Source organism: Hemiscyllium ocellatum, chromosome 6 (genome assembly GCF_020745735.1).
Source record: "Hemiscyllium ocellatum isolate sHemOce1 chromosome 6, sHemOce1.pat.X.cur, whole genome shotgun sequence".
Taxonomy (NCBI): Eukaryota; Metazoa; Chordata; class Chondrichthyes; order Orectolobiformes; family Hemiscylliidae; genus Hemiscyllium; species Hemiscyllium ocellatum.
In genome coordinates this window covers 81,431,900-81,449,986 of record NC_083406.1, presented here as the reverse complement: position 1 = coordinate 81,449,986, position 18,087 = coordinate 81,431,900, and the positions used below count along the sequence as shown (strand labels likewise).

Genomic DNA, 18,087 nt, shown 5'->3' with positions numbered 1-18,087 from the left:
CCATTACTTCGTGCAAAACTATGAGAAATCATCCACTCATACCAACATTCATGAAAAATTAGATGATGCAGGAGTTATGTTCCATGTAATACATATTTTTATGATTTGCTAGTAAATTCGTGAGATAAATGGTGACAATACTTACTGAAACATTTACATAAAAAAAGTTGTGATGAAGAGGAAGAACCATTTGTAACTGCATAAGCAAAGATGCTTACCTATATTTCACCAGGATTTAATATAAAACTGAAATCTATGAACACAAATGTAGGCATGCAAAATACTGTTTACAAAACTTTATGCATGCATTAAAGCAAGAAGTATATCTGGAATATTTAACTTATTTACTCATAACTATTCACTTTCAAAAAGGAACATAGAGATGAAGAATAGGACATAATTCCTTGTGTGATTTATTTATATCTTCAGAAAAATATATATTCCTCACCAAGAACTTTTTCCAACTCCTAAACCAGCTAGCTGTCTGTTTATGTTCAGTCTGAATGAAACTGCCATTTGGTGTTGAAATTTGGGCTGTTCAGAAATGTGGGTCACCTTACTAGATACTAAGAACAAAGTGCTAAAATAATCTCTCAATAGATTCTTTACAGGCAGAGAGAGATTTCATCCATCAGCAGAATCTGAGCCTTCCATCCAGGTCTCAGACTTGAAAGGAGGGTGTGCTAAGACCATGAGCCACACAAGCCCATCATCCAAAATTGAAATCAAGTGAAATATTTTCCTAATCAACCTGTTAAGAGATGTTATAACACACCTTTGGTGCAAGTATGACTTCAACCCAGGGATGCTAACATTCCACCTTAAGAGGCCCAATGGACTCAAAGTGATTAATTCTGCAGCTTGACTAGATATTATTTAATTGGTAAATTGATAGGCACTTCATCAGAACTGTACCAGACTCGAAATGTTAACTGTTTTCTCCCCCTACAGATGCTGCTAAACCTGCTGAGTTTCACCAATTGCTGTTTTTGTTCCAGATCTTCAGCAACTGCAGTTCTTTGTTTTACCTGCATTCTAGTTTGCTTTAATTTGGAAGTCAAGTTCTATAAAATGATTTATAAATGCTCCAAAGAATATGATGGAAATGTATAGTGGCTTTTGTGGCATAATGATAGTGTCCCTACCTTTAAGCCAGAAGGCCTGAGTTCAAATTCACCCTCTCCAGAAGCATGTCATAATATACCTCAACCAGCTGATTAAAGCATCCACTGTGACAACATCTATTATTCAACTTGATGCATCATTAAATGGGTTAAGACGAAGGTTTATATTAAGATTATTCACAAAATGAAGCCCTCATTCAACTATAACTTCATGGCAAGCTGTAAAGTTGTTAAGTATAGGCCATGAGGGTATAAAAATTGGAAGATAAGTCAACTCAACTCACTCATGCATACCTTTGAAGAGCTGTTTACAACCGAAAGTGTGAACTCAGGAATAAGTTACTCAGAAAACAAGATATTGTGAATCATGTAAGGCAAGGTAACGGGGTTGTGGATATGTAGAAAGAAAACAACTAAGTTTAAGACAATCTTTGCAAATATATTGTACATGTTGCAGATAAAGTGAACTTCACAAACTGTGTACCTCATAGTAATTTTTAATGCTGCAAATGCAGCATTATTTAAATTATTTTCAGTGGCTGCAAACTATTCCACAGTATTGTTTAAAATGTTGTACATACCCCCATATTCCCAAAGGAACGTACACCTGCTCCAGTACTTGGTATTTTTGCAGTCATCTACAAAATAGTTTTTAAAATATACTTGGTAATCTTAGACTTCAAAGATATTCTACAAGTTTTACAGAGCTAAGAGAGCATTTTTTTCCTAAATCCCATAACTTCCGTCAAGAACCATAAATGCTGATTTGCATGGACCCATTCCTGAACATTGCAGGCTTTACTTTATCAAGTATTTAATTGTTTCAGCAATATATTAGATGTATTCATATCAGTTATACTCGACTTTCCATTACAAAGAACTGCGACATGACTTTATTTTAAATTGCTCACTTACCACTAACCAAACAAGACACTGAGTAACCATACGGAGGCATATTAATGTGGTAGCTGAATAATTGTCACAGAATTGTGGAACACAGGATAGTACCAGTGACTAACTACATTACTGAAGTCAACCATTGTCATGTGAGGAAATGGTGGAACATGACAATATAATCTTGAAAGGAAAGAAATAGGCAGCACTAATGTAACTTCATACAGTGTTTGACCAGCAGAAACTTAGAGGTCAACCGCCTCGTTGGACACAGTAAAGTCTAGTCAAGACATGTAAGATCGGGTTAACAGGAGTTTACGCTTTATCAAATAATTTAATTGATTCTACCCAAGTATGATTATTCTCATAATTCACTTACTGGTGGTCTTCTTCCATGGCTAGTCCTCAAAGCTTGTTGAAAAGCAACATCATTCTCTAGTTCCTATATATAATATAAAGAGGTTACTTATTTCTTTCAAACACATGGGTAGTCATGCCTGCTTATTTTGTACACAGTGCATAATAGTGCATACAATGATTGTTTTTCTCTATTACAAATTAAGTAGCAGATTTTCAAAGAAACTTCTAAATTAAAATTATTATAGATCATTAATAACAAAAATTATTATATTTGTTTGGTGGTAGAAAACTTGAGTATTACTGGAAAAAATGCATTCTGTCAAAGATTTACACTGACAACCAATTTAGGATGGTCAGCACTGCACTTGTATGTACTGGAAGTCACATTTTTAAAACATTGTTAATACATAGGGGCTTGTTCTTTGCAGAAACTTATAGAACATGTCACAAAATGTGCCTGTTTCAACTCAACAAAATAGCTGACAGCAATTCAGGGTTTCATTTCTCAGGGAATTGTCTTGATCAATCAATATGCCTAGTTTAAACTTAAACAAAGCCTGGCAGTTAACTGTCAATCATTAACTGGTACATTACCTATGGCAATGCCTCTACCAGAGTCCACTTGCCAAATTTTAACAATCTTTTTTCATGCAGTATTAATGCCAGTTGTCCCTTATACTCGGAATTCCCTTATGAATTGTCAGGATGAGCGTAAGCTGAAAAGCATCAATGAAATGTGCCTTTTTTTCAACAAAAATTGCTATAGTAAACACTTTGAAAAGGATGCTAAAAATTTCTTGATATTTGAACACTTCTTGTGCTTGTCACTTAAATGTTTGCTAACAATGCTTCTTCAATCTTAACTAAAATGCAGAGTTATTAATACAAATGAAACACCTACCCTCTGATCCTAAAACATTTATTAAAATCACTAAACTACATTTGACTGTATTTTCATTACTTTTTCACAATATGTAACAGTATAATAGCAAAATGTACTTCCAACCCAGTATCAGACATTTTACTTACAATAAATAAAAGCAGAATTTTATCCACCACATCTAACATATATACTTACTGAACAACTACAGAATTCCAAGATGTATAAGGATTTTGGCTTTCTGATAATTAAGTCACAAAATGCAGGTACAACACACAATCAAGAAAGCTAAAAGCATATTATCCTTTATTATGTGAGGAATTGAAAATGAGATTAAAATGTTGCATAGATTTGTAGACAAACTTGGATTTCATGATTGACATAGTTTATCTACAATCACACAAGTATGTTCATTGATTGACTAAAGGTTATATCATTTTACTTAAATGTAGCTAATGCAGATCCCGGAACTGTAAAATAGTGTGACTCTGCTTGCTTCATTGACAAAGAAATGCATCATGAATTGTGAAAGTGAAGACAATAACCTAAGGTTTTGGATTTACAGCTGTAAGTCTGAGGGATGCCTGTTTAGGTTATGTGCAGCTGAAATCCAGATTTTAAACTTTGAGTAAGACAGACGTAGTGTACTCCTGGCTCAATAGTCCTCATCAAGCAATCTTAACCACAGCTGTGTTCTTGTACTAGTGTTTTAATTTTTTAAGTAGGTGTAATGTATGTATTACAGTTAACTTTACAACAAGTGTCTTCAAGTGTGCAATTGTATAATCCTATAGATTTTTTAACATACGCTAAATGACAATTTGTTGCAATTAGCATTTCTGTACTACTTGTTTTCTAATCTTTTGTATTAATTTTGCCTGCAAAGGATAAAGGGCAGCAAACGTTTTTACAAGCATTCAAATACAGCAAAACTAATTACACTGAATTACTCCAAGGCAGAACCAAATGGTCAATGTTAAGTAAGCGTATGATTTCCAAATTAAGTAAACATTGAAATATGAGATCAAGGATATCTAACATTGAGTCCTAACTGCAAAGGGATCCCTTTTTCCTTTAACAGAGATGAAGAACATTTCAAACAATTCTCTTATTTTATGAAAATTTAATGAGGAGGATGGACGCAAAGATAACTGACAACTTAAGGAACCAATCGAGTAAAAAGTGAGGTCTGCAGATGCTGGAGATCACAGTTGAAAATGTGTTGCTGGTTAAAGCACAGCAGGTCAGGCAGCATCCAAGGAATAGGAAATTCGACGTTTCGGTTATGCCCGAAACGTCGAATTTCCTATTCCTTGGATGCTGCCTGACCTGCTGTGCTTTAACCAGCAACACATTTTCAACTTAAGGAACCAGTCAGGATATAGTGGAAAGTGACATCAATGTCGATCACTTGAGTAGCAAATCAGAGATTGAGCATGTGTCCCTTAAACCAATTAGCAATAAGTCTTGCTTAGCTTAGACTAATCTGAATATAATAGTGTAATTGGAAAGAGAGCTAATAAGCAAAAATGTTCAGTGAGCAAGGCGCTTGTGAGGCGTTTGAAGTTATTCTGCTGTTTGATTGAAAGGGGAATGGTGTTAAGGCAATGGACAGGAACCAATTCACTAGCCACATGTGTGTTTTCCTGGTGGTGGAAAATATAAAGTTCTTGCACAATTATATCTTTTTACTGAGTCACTATAGATTCAGACACAGCCTTGGGTGATGTGGGGAAAATATATGCACTGATATTGGAGCCCCTTTGGGTGCAGTGATAGTGTGGGGAAGGGGAAAGAAAAGGGAAAAAAAAGGGGGTTCAGAGAGTCTCGTAATTCTAGGGATTGGTCTGAGCTCGCTGGTCAGAGCCCATGTACTGTGCAAAAAAAAAGTGGAAAGGGACCAAATGTCTAGATGTTCAACTACGCCCTAAGCTGAACTCAGGAAGCAAGAGCCATAGAACGCCTGCTAAGTTGTTGCCTTAGAAGTGTTATTAACAACTCAAGGAAATTTTCCTGAGTCACTTCCTGTTGTCTTATTGATAAAAGTCTCAGATGAACAAATTTTAATCTTGGGATTTGAGTTAAAGTTACAAGGGCCCTAAAACTTACAATGATGCTTCGGCTATACAGGGGATTAGTGAAACTACATCTCAAATTCTGTGTGCATTTTTGATTTTCTTATTTAAAGAATGATATAAATACACTGGAGGCAATTCAGAGGAGTTTAGCATGGTGATACCTGGACTGAGTGTGCTGTCTTGTTATGACAGGTTGGTCAAGATAGACTAGTTCTCACTGGAGCTCAGAAGAGTGAGGGATGACTTAATTGAAGTATCAGATCCTGAACGGTTTTTAACAAAGCAGAAACGGAAAGAATATTTCTTCCTATGGGTCAGTCCAGAATTAAGACCTCCACTTTCAGGTCAGATTAGGAGAATTTTCTGAGGGTTGTTCAGGTTTGGAGTTCTGTCTCAGCTGAAGGCTGGTCACTGAATATTTTTATGACTGAGATAGATTCTTGTTAGTCAGGAGAATCAAGGGTTGTTGGGGTAGATGAGAATGTAGAATTCAAAACACAAACAGTTCAGTCATGATATTATTGAATGTGAAGCAGGCTAGAGGGGCCAAATGGTATACTGCAACTCCTACTTTGGACGTTTGCATAGTATAAATTTACTTTGATAAAGGAACCATTTCAAGCACATACCTCTGTATCATAAGTTGGGTTGTAGTCATTATATCCTGAGTATAGGTCCTCCTCTTCTAGTGCTGTCAAATGCACATGCTCCATAATTCCAATCTGCGTAAGCAATGTAACTATAGTAAAAATTAGCATTATTTTTTAAATGAAAATATCAAGAGTGTTCATCCTACTTTGATTATGGGCTAGTCTCAGTACTTAAAAATTCCATTGCAAATTTCAAGAAATAATGAATTAAATTTATTGTGCTTTAGAAAGTCTTGCTTATCTCAATCAATTCCTGTAAGTATTGCTTTGTGTTGTGTTTTTCTGGCAGCATCTCCCAAACCTGCCAGCAATACAGCAGATGGTGTGCTAAGTATATGCCTGTAAAGATTTTAAAAATGAAAGAATTAGGGTTTCTGCATCTAGGGAACTGAGGTGTTCCAGTTTCCTCCCCCAGTCCAAACATGTGCTGGTTGGGTGAACTAGCCATGCTAAATTGCCCCTATCTAGGGTTGTGCAGGCCAGCTGGTTTAACCATGGTAAATGTTAGGGTGGAGGCATGGATCTGGGTGTGAGGCTTTTCTGAGGGTTTGTGCAGACTCGATTGTCCAAATGGCCTCTACTGCACTGTAGGTGTTAATAGAATCATAGAATCCCTACAGTGTGGAAACAGGCCCTGTGGCCCAACAAGTCCACACCGACCCTCCAAAAAGTAACTCACCCAGACCCGTTCCCCTATCCTATTATCCGATATTTACCCCTGACTAATGCACCTAACCTACACATCCCTGAACACAATGGGCAATTTAGCATGGCCAATTCACCTAATCTGCATAGATTCCAATTGTGGGAGGAAACTGAAGCACCTAGAGGAGTCCCATGCAGACACGGGGAGAATGTGCAAACATTCCACACAGGCAGTCGTCTGAGCTGGAATCGAACCCGGGTCTCTGGCAGTGTGAGGCAGCAATGCTAACCACTGAGCCACCGTGCCACCGTGACAATTCTACTAGGGTGCTACAGGGTTCGGTGTTCCAATTGTTTACTGTTACTTGATTGTGGTGACAGAAAACACGATAGCCAAATTTGCAGATGTCGCTATAAAACAGGTGGAAAGGAAGTTTCAGTGAAGAAAGAAACAATCAAATGGATAGGTTAGGTGAACACACCAAACATTGGTAGATGATGTTCAAAGTGGATAAGCATGAAATTATCCACTTCTTTCTGAGAAATATAGAGCAACTTGCTCTCATAACAGAAGGACACTTCAGAATGCTTTGGAGCAGGGGGATCTGGAGTCCGCATTCATGAATGCAGAGAACTAGCAGGCAGATAATAAGAAAGGCAAATAGAGTTTTAACATTTATTGCGAAACAAATATGTAAAAGTAGGGAAGTGTTGTTGCATTAGTGAGACCACGTCTACAGCATTGCATGCAATTTTGACTCCTTTACTTGAGGAATAGATATATTGGAGGCAGTTCAGAGCAGGTTCACTACATTGATTTGAGATGAGATAAGGGAGTTTGTCTTACAAAGAGAGACTGTGCAGTTAAGGCCCATTCTTTGGAATTCAGAAAAATGAGGAGATATAATTAAGATATATAAGATGTTAGAGTGGACCGACAGAGTAAATGTAGAAAAGATGTTTCCTCATGCAGGGTAATCTAGAATGAGAGGTCATATCTTTCATACAACAGTAGCACGTTTCAAACAGTTGAGAAACTGCATCTATCAAACGTTTGTGAGTCTGGGGAGTTCACTACCCTTGAGCATGGTAGACGCTGGGACAATTGAGTAAATTTTTGAGGCAATAGACCAACAGTTCTAAACTAAATAATGAGTTGATGGCTTATGAAGATTGGGTAGGAAGGTGGTGTTTAGGCCAAGGTGAGATCAGCCATGAATATATCAAATGGTGCAGTAGGATCAAGAGGCTGAATTGCCAAATTCTTGCTTCTAATTCTTTCATTTTTTTAATCTTTACAGGCATACACTTAGCACACCATCTGCTGTATTGCTGGCAGACTTTGGAGATGCAGCCAGCAAAACACAACACAAAGCAATACTTACAGGAATTGATTGAGTCAAGCAAGACTTTCTTAAGCACAATGTCAGGAGGTCTCTGTGATGGCACTCATAGTAAATCAGTGAGTATACTGCTTTATTTTCAAAAAGATGGTGTGTGTAAAATAACAATGTCAGGGGTATTGAGATTTACAATTACTGCCAAATGTCATTATTATTAAATGTTAGCTATGATTCAGTAATTTCTATTTGTCTAAAGATTATGGGCTCAAGTTCCACCCCAGATATAAACACAATCTAGACTAACACTATTGCACAGTACTGAGGAGAGAGCATTGCACTGTAGGAACTGTTGCTTCTGAATGAAATGTGAGATTGAGACTCTGTTTGAGTTCTCCAGTGAGTGTAAAACGAAATCTCAAGATAATTTTGAAGAGAAGGAAGGAAGTTAACCAATGTCCTGGTCAAGACATGGCAGCATGGTGGTTAGCACTGCTGCCTCACAGCACCAGGAATCCAGGTTCGATTCCAGCCTCAGGAGAATGTCTGTGTGGAGTTTGCACATTCTCTCAGTGTCTTTGTGGGTTTCTTCTAGATGCTCCAGTTTTCTCCCACAATCCAAAGATGGGCAGGCCAGATGAATTAGCCATGCTAAATTACTCACAGTGTTAGGTACATTAGTCAGAGGGAAATGGTTCTGGGTGGGTTACACTTCGTAGGGTTGGTGTGGACTTGTTGGGCCGAAGGGCCTGTTTCCACACTGTAAGGAAACTAATCAAATCTAATCATCAATCCTTTATTCCTCAATTCACCCTAAACCAAATGATTTGGTCATTGCTGTTTGTAGGAGATTGTGCAAACCAAGTGCCACATTTCGTATATTCCAACAGCAAGTATCCCTGTAAATGCATTTTGCTAGCTTTAAAGTGCTTTGGAGCTTCCTTCAGTTGTGAGCAGCATTTTAAAAATGACTTACTTTCTTTTTAAATGGTGTTCTGCAACCTTTACTCATCCTTCGGATAATGCGTAAGAAACCACTGATGCACTTCCTACATTAAGGGTTCTCAGTGGCGTGTCTGCTGGTCTTCCAATTGTTCATTGCCTTCATATTGCACAAAATTTTAAATTGGCTCCATATTGAATCCATTTGTACAATATCCAGGGTAGAGAGATTTGCCTTCCTGTCTGGCATCACTAATCAATACCAAGTGCAGCATCACTTTAGTCCAAGGTATCTGCTGCACACAGGGTGTGAGAACCAGAATCTGCCACTTGGCTACAAGTCCAAATTGCCATGTAGCTGGCATTCTGTCTCTGTGACCATGTTCTGTTCAGCTTATTAGTAATGGAAAGAGAATGAGAACTGATATCATTATCAGTCTCATTGGCAGTCTGTCAATTCAAGAAATTTAACAACCTTAATGGTAGGATGATTACAACAGTTATAAACTTCATTAGTAAGCGTGTAGAAGACAGCATGCCAAAGAAGTTAATCCAAGCATTTCTGAACTGGAAACCATGGATGTATCGAGAGATCCACTCCCTGCTGAAGTCCAGTTCAGAGGCAATCAAGTCAGGCAATCTATACTGGAAATCCAGACATGACCACTGTAAGGCCATAAGAGACACCAAGCAGCAATGCAAAACTAAGCTGAGACCCAGACCAACCACACAAACACCCATCGTTTGTGGCAAAGCTTACACAACTTAATAGGCTGCAACGCGAAGTTGAACAGAATAGCGGGCAACGATACAAACCTAACCAGTGAGCTGAAAGCATTTTATGCTCACTTGCAACAAAAGGTCAGTAAAACAATGTCAACAATCCCAACAGCCTTGAATGCAATTGCACCCTTGGTCACCAACATAGACATTAATCTGGCCTTCTTGAGAGTGAACCCAGAGGAAGTGACTGACCCCGAATGGAATCCCTGCCATGCACTCAGACCCTGTGCAGACCAGTTAATGGGAGTATTCATAGGCATTCTTCCCCTCTCCTTACTACGATCTGAAGTCCCCACCTGCTTCAAGAAGACCACCATCATATCAGTGGCAAAGAAAAATAAGAACATAAGACATAGGAGTAGAAATTAAGCTATTCATCACATCGAGTCTGCTCTATCATTCAATCATGGCTGATAAGTTTCTCAACCCCAACCTCCCAATTTCTCCCCGTAACCCTTGATCCCCTTGAAACTCAAGAACCTAACTGTCTCAATGTTAAATATATTAGATGACCTGACCTTCACAGCCTTCTGTGGCAATGAATTCCATAGATTCATCACTCTCTGGTTGAAGAAGTTTCTCCTTATTTCCATTCTAAAAGGTCTTCTCTTTAATCATGCAGCTTGCATCAATGACTACCATCCAGTGGTTCTGACATCCAAAATTATGAAGTTCTTCAAGAGGTTAGTCATGGTTCACATCAACTCCAGCCTACCAAATAGCCTTGACCCTTTGCAAATTGCCTCCCGGTTCTATATTTTTCCCTGGAACATCTGGATAACAAGGATACCTACATCAGGTTTACTGACTATGCTCTGCTTTCAACACCATAATTCCAAAGAAACTCATCTCTAAATTTAGAGACCTAGGTCTTGACTTCCCACTCTGTAACTGGATCTTTGACTTCCTGACCCATTGACCGCAATCAGTAAGAATAGGTGACCACACTTCCTCCACCATAATCCTCAACACCATCCCTGCAAGACTGCATGTTCTGCCCGATACTATACTTTTTACACACACACAACTGTGTGGCCAAACTCTGCCCCAACTCCAATTCCAAGTTTGCTGATGACAACACAATTGTAGGGCAGACCTCAAACAATGACAGGCCAGAATACAGGAAAGAGATAGCAGCATGGTGTAAAGTCAACAATCTCTCTACCGGTATCAGCAAAACACAACATCTGATCATTGACTTCAGAAAGTAGAGTGGGGGGCATGCCCCTGTCTGCATCAATGTTGGTCAGGGAGAGATGGTCAAAAGCATCAAGTTCCTGGGACTGATGATTACCAACAATCTGTCATGGTCGACTCATGACAATGCAATGATCAAGAAAGCATAACAACATCTCTATTTTCTCAGGAGGCTAAGGAAAACTTGGCATGTCCACAAGGGCTGTTCCTAATTTTTGTAGATGCACTGTAGAAAGCATCCCATCTGGATGCATCAAACTATTGTATGGCAACTACTCTTCCCATGACTACAACAAACTACAGAGAATCGTGAACACAGCCCAGTCTATCATGCAAACCAGCTTTCCATTCATTGACTCCTATATTTTCTGCTGACTCAGGAATACAACCAAAATAATCAAAGACCCATCCCACCCAGTTACACTCTCTTCCACCCTTTTCTGTTGGGCAGAAGATATACAAGTTTGAATGCACATACGAACAGATTCAAGAACAGTTTCTTACCTTCTGTTATCAGACTTTGGACCTCAAATGTTGTTTCAGATCTCTCTTTGCGCCTTCTCTGCAGCTGTAACACTATATTCCTGGTTAAAACTCACACAACACCTGGTTATAGTCCAACAGGCTTATTTGGAAGTACTAGCTTTTGGCGCACCGCTCTTTCATTAGGTGGTTGTGGAGTATAAGATCGTAAGACACAGAATTTATAGCAATAGTGCACAGTGTGATGCAACTGAAATTATATATTGAAAAATACCTGGATTGTTTGTTAAGTCTCTGATCTTTTAGAATGACCATGTTGGTTTCAGTTCTTTCATATGTAAGTCCCAGAACTTTTTTAAAAAAGGTACATTCTCAAGAGAACTTTAACAATAGGTGACATGTCAGTTCAGTTAATGCATTGAAGGTGTGAGATGCCCTGTGTGAGGCTTTTTGTGCCCCCATGTTCAGAATGATTGTATTTCTAAAAAAAGGACTTACAGAATCTTACATAGAATCATGCAGTTTTTGAGCAAACTAAAACGTAATTCTGCAAGTACAAATTCACCCCACAAACATGTGTGCACGCACATGGTTGGGGGGAGTGGGTATGAGTGTCTGTGAGAGTGTGGTGTGTGTGTGCACGAGTGTAGAGGTGTATAAGTCTGTGAGAGTGTGTGCATGTGTGAGTGTATGAGAGAGGGTCTGCATGAGTATATGGGTCGGTAGGAGTTTGTGCGTGTGAGACAGATTCAGAGAGGCAGAGGCAGAGACAGAGAGGCAGAGAAGTGCTGTGGGGCCACCTTAGTTTAACATTAACCCAAGATCCCAGTTGAGGCCATCCCTATGGGTACCTAACGTAACAAACAATCCAGGTCTTTTTCAATATATCATTTCAGTTGCATCACACTGTAAACCTTTGCTATAAATTCTGTGTCTTACGATCTTATACTCCACACCCATCTGATGAAGAAGCAGCATTCCAAAAGCTAGTGGTTCCAAATAAACCTGCTTGACTATTACCTACTGTTGTGTGATTTTTAACTTTGTACATCCCTGTCCAATACCAGCACCTCCAAATCATGACTATATTTCTGAACTCTGTTCTTTACACTAATGCATTTTATAAGTTACAATCTGCCTATATAGCACACAAAACAATACTTTTCTTGTGACTCAGTACATGTGAAAACAATACATCAAACACAAGAGCCAATCAACTTCTCCAATATTCTCTCACAGCCTTGAGATTTTTTCTATCTTCAGGGCTACATCCAATTCCCTCCAGAAAGCTTTGATTGTATCTTCCTTCAACACCATACTCTTATAGCATTGCATTTCAGATCCTAATCCCTCACTTCAGAAGAAAATGGTTTATCTTCATAAGAGGTGCAAAACATATACCCACACTTCCCTCCTCACCTCAGTCCAAGGCCTCAAAGGATCATCCAAATTCGGCAGAGATTTATTTGTATATCCTCCAACCTCATTTATTGCATCCGGTGCTCTCCTCTACATCAGAGAGACCGAACACAAACCCATGGAAAGGTTCAGGGAATACCTCTGGTCTGTACGCATCAACAAACCCCACCTTCCTATGGCCATCCATTTCAACTCTGCCTCCCACTCCCCAGAGGACATATCCAATTTGGGCCTCATTCACCACCAACACAAGGCCACCTGCAAACTGGAGGAGGAACACCTAGTTTTCTGCCTTAGAAGCCTACAACCACACAGCGTAAATATTGAACTCACCAGTTTCCAAATCTGCCCTCCCCCAACCCCATCCCAGATCCAACCCTTCGACTCAAATCTGCCCTCTTGACCTGACCTACCTGTCCAGCCTCCTTCCCACCTTCCCTCCACACTTCGCAATGATCTATCACCTCTGATCTTCACTCACCTAAGATAATTCGACCTACCTTTCCCTGAGCCCCACCCCCCTCCCCTTCTTAACTCTCAGCCCTCTTCCCCAGTCCTGAAGAAGGGTTTTGCCTGAAACATCAACTCTCTTGCTCCTTGGATACTGCCTGACCTACTGTGCTTTTTCTAGCACCACACTTTATCAACTCACTTTATCAACTCATCCACATATCAACATTGGCTAAAGAACCAATCATTTTAAATTGATGATCCACCTGATTTTCAATTCTTCTGCCAATGTTTCTTTCTATCTACTGTCGAAAGCCCTCAGGTTTTGAGGAGTTAGTAGGTGAAGTACTTGTCAGAGAATGCCAAGTCTGGCCTGCTCTTCTGGCCACAGTACTCATATGGCTCATCCCAATCAGTTTTCGGTCAGTGGTAACCCTCAGCACGTTTAGAATGAGGCAGTGATGGCAATACCATTGAATGTCAAGAGAAGATGGTTACATTTTCTCACTATAGATGATCCTTGTGTGATGCAAAATGTTATATTCCATTTGGCTGCACATGGATACTAACTGCTTTAAAATCTTAAGAATTATGAACAGTGCAGAACATCATACAGCCATCGATGAACAGCTGCACATGTGACCTTTATGATGAAAGGAAGATCATTGAAGCATCTGAAGATGCTTGGCCTCAGGACATAATCCTGAGGACCTCTTGAAGTCTATCACCATCATCTTGACAGTTCACATTACTTCCAGGTTTTGGGTCATGTGCCAATTTTGAAACTGTCCCGTACACTCTGGTCTTGTCATAACATGTCTGAGCCAATTTTTTAAAAATTTAAAATAACTATCAAGAGAAAGTGGTCCTAGTCCCAATACCTAGAGAACACCACAGTTCATCTACCTCCAATACAGAAACAACTGTTTATCACGACTGTTTCCTGTCATTCAGTTAACTTCATATAGAGTCATAGAGATGTACAGCATGGAAACAGACCTTTGGAGAGGCTGAACAGGCTGGGGCTGTTTTCCCTGGAGCATCGGAGGCTGAGGGGTGACTTTATAGAGATTTACAAAATTATGAGGGGCATGGATAGGATAAATAGACCAAGTCTTTTCCCTGGGGTCGAGGAGTCCAGAACTAGAGGGCATAAGTTTAGGGTGAGATAAGCTGTTAATGTTCCTTTTCATTCAATGGACTTCCATTTTACTTGCAAACATATTACAAGACACTTTAATCAAACCACTTTTAGAAGTGCATATTCACTGACAACCACATTGCCTTCATCAATCCTCTCCTTTATCTCATCAATAAACATAAATTAGCATGAATATTCTTTGGCAAATCAGTACTGTCTTTCCTTAGTCCATATTTGTCTAAGTGACTATTAATTTTGTCCCAGATCAGTTCCTCCAAAAGCCTTGTAATGCACTATAGTTGACTCAGGTAACTTTAACTACAGTAAACCTTACCAATGGTTTACTTCAATTGGCACCTCTGTTACTATGACTTTCTACTTGTCTCTACTAAGGAAAAGATGTTGGCAAAGTATGCAATTAGAACCTCAACATACAATGATTTCCTTTTTGATTCCTAATCACTTCTTACCACCTCCTTTATGATCTTTCAATGGCTATACAAATCCTTTGGACTCATTCTTGTTAACTGCTAGTCTCTTGCCTTGTACTCTTCTTACATTTCATTTCTGAACTTGCAACATTTAACCTGGTTAAACTCTCTGGTTAAATAAGCACCTCTCAAAGAGTGGGACTATCATGACTTTACCTCATGTTAAATACTTTTTAATTGTTTGGGATAGTAAAAGTCCCCATTAGCATACTCCATAGCTTTTGCATACCTATGTCATTTCCTTGTAATTTTTCACCTTTATCTTTGAAACTAGTTGGTGGCTGACAGAATGAACCCTACAGTTTCATGATACCTCTATTAATTCTCAACTACAATCAAATACATTCTGACCTTGAACTCTCTTTCTTCAGCAATAATATTGTTCTTAATCAATACCATCATCCTTTCTGAACAGCTATATTCAGGATTTTTTTTAAAAATGGACTCCTATCCTTCTTTGAACCGGCTCTGGAGTCAATTTATTAAGGATGTAATAACTGAGCATTTGGAAAGCAGTCACAGAATTGGTCCTAGTCAGTATGGATTCACTACAGAGAAATCATGTTTGACAAACCTTCTGGAATTTTTTGACAATGTGACCAGTAGAGTGAACAAGAGTGAATCAGTAGATGTTGTGTACCTGGACTTTGAAAAGGCTTTTAACAAGGTTCCACACAAGAGATTAGAAAGAAAAATTAAAGCTCATGGGTACAGAACTGGTTGGCAGACAGGAAGCAGAGAGTTGAAATAAATAGGTCCTTTACAGAGTGGCAGGCAGTGACAAGTGGATGCTGCAGGGTTCAGTGCTAGGACCCCAGTTGTTCAAAATATACATGAACAATTTGGATGAAGGAATTGAATGCAATATCTGTAAATTTGCAGAAGACACTAAGCTGGGTGGCAGCGTGTGCTGTGAGAAGGATGTTAAGAGGCTGCAGGGTGACTTGGACAGACTGGCTGAGGGGGCAAATACTTACAAATGCAATATAATATGGATAAATATGAGGTTATCCACTTTGATGATAAAAACAGAAAGTCAGATTGTTATCTGAATAGTGACAGTTTAGGAAAAGATGAGGTGCAATGAGACCTGGGTGTCATGGTGGAACAGTCGCTGAAGATTGGCATACAGGTGGAGCAGGCGGTGAGGAAAGCTAACGGCATGCTGGCCTTCATTGTCACAGGATTTGAGTATCGGAGTAAGGTTGACTTGCTGCAGTTATATAGGGCCTTGGTGAGGCTACACCTCAAGTATTTTGTGCAGTTTTAGCATCCTAGTCTGAGGAACGACATTCTTGCTATTGAGGGAGTTCAGCGAAGGTTCACCAGACTGATTCCCAGGACGGCAGGACAGATATACAAAGAAAGACTGGATCGACTGGGCTTGTACTCACTGGAATTTACAAGAATGGGGGGGATCTCATCTAAAATTCTGATGGGTCTGGATAGGTTAAATGCAAGAAGTATGTTCCAGATGTTGGGGAAGTCCAGGACATAGGGTCACAGTCTAAGAATAAGGGGCAAGCCACTCAGGACTGAAATAAGGAAGAATTTCTTCACTTCGAGAGTTGTGAACCTGTGGAATTCTCTCCCACAGGAAGCTGTTGGGGCCATCTCTCCAACCATGCATTCATTCGTTCTATCCGTCTATTTATTGCTGTCAAACGTTAATTTGAAGATTGCTACATCTTCTGATGTTCTACAATTTTGACCTATTACCAATTGCTCGCTGTAAGAGACATCCAGGAGCGCGGTAGAAACACTTCAGCATGTTCTCAAAGCATCCCTGAAGAGATCAAACGTTGCCACCAATTAATTCCTGAGCGTCCCTTGCCTTGTGACGAATCGGGATGGGACGAGTCGGGAAGACACCGAATACACAGACGTCATCAGGAGCATGGGGGGGGAAATGGGGTGGTCAGTCGCGACATTGGACAGAGTGTAAAAAACTCAATACTTCGTTTTCTTGCCCCTTCAGAAGGGCTTGTATATGGTATATGTTATGATCGCGTATGGACTCACTAGACACTGCAGAACCCACTGAACTGGAGTGAAAGCAAGTCATTCGCGATCCCAAAACATGTTTTTTTAAAAAAAACTGTCGGATAATCTCATCCCACTTCCACTGACAAACCCCAGTTCAATTATCGAGACCTCAGCGACAATATACTGACCGCTACAACGATGTACAGTACGAACTGCAACATAACCATGTTTGGGCATCAGCAATACATTTGCATTAAACAGAATTACAAATGGCTAATCGTGCAACCACTTTTATGCAGAAAATTGACTTTTGTTGTGACTGCGTAAATATTTAAAACTCAGGAGAGAAGTTGCCTCAGAAACAAAAAGGTTGCTGAGAAACTGCTGCGATCAGAATCGCACTACCTCCTACCGTGCGAAACCCCGCCTGTAAAACTGAATTAATCGAGAATGAATTACTGATTATACAAATACCTTTCAAATCGCCCAATTCGTCTGAGGCAAATGAAACAAAAATAATAAACTGCAATAAAATTCAAAAAGTTCAAATTTAGTCAAACGGCCGAGACCGCCCCCAAAACAATCAGGTTTCTTCCTTCCCACAATTCAAAGCGCTGGGATCAGACAAATGAAACGAGCGAGCCGATTGGACCGGCTAGAAAACCGGCCCATTCATGGAAGTGAGAGGACAGGTGTGATTGGCTACAGGCATGCGTTCTGTTGCTGAGAGACGGGTGAGTAAACGAAGTGATGGCCCGCTAAAGGCCAGAAGCAGCGGCTAGCAATTGGATTACTATAAACATGGTTATCATAAACAAACCCCACAACGATAGAAATAGTAGAGGGTGGAAATGGACATTTTGATGAAATGCTGCCTATTGTAGTATGGATTTCACGACCATATAAAGAATCCTGGAGTTGTTGTATAATCTAGGCGAAAGTGAGGACTGCAGATTAGAGTCGAGTGTAGTGCTGGGAAAGTACAGCAGATCAGGCAACATCCGAGGATCAGTAAAATCGACGTTTCAGGCAAAAGCCCTTTATGAGGAATGAAGCTGAGAACCTGACGGTGGAGAGATAAATGGGAGGGGGGCTGCTGAGAAGGTAGCTGACACTGCAATAAATTGGGGGTAAAGGTGATAGGTTGAAGGGGATAGGTGGTAAGGAAGATGGACAGGTGGGACAGGTCATGAGGACAGTGTTGAGTTGGAAGGTTGGATCTGG

The 18,087-nt window shown here is 39.7% G+C and overlaps 1 protein-coding gene across 2 annotated transcripts in view; it reads right to left on the bottom strand.

Annotated features, from left to right (window-relative positions):
* The window catches only part of ift88 (intraflagellar transport 88 homolog), a 122,112-nt gene extending 104,658 nt beyond the window's left edge, over positions 1-17,454 (bottom strand). Inside the window, exons 1-4 of one of the 2 annotated variants that reach the window (XM_060826712.1) lie at positions 17,338-17,454; positions 5,966-6,058; positions 2,398-2,460; positions 1,706-1,762 (exon numbers count right to left, since the gene is read on the bottom strand). In XM_060826712.1, the coding sequence (XP_060682695.1) occupies positions 1,706-1,762; positions 2,398-2,460; positions 5,966-6,049 (204 nt within the window). In that variant the 5' untranslated portion in view covers positions 6,050-6,058; positions 17,338-17,454. The remainder of the gene's footprint in view (positions 1-1,705; positions 1,763-2,397; positions 2,461-5,965; positions 6,059-17,337) is intronic. The other variant, XM_060826713.1, reaches the window with a different exon arrangement.
* Between the last annotated feature and the right edge of the window lie 633 nt (positions 17,455-18,087).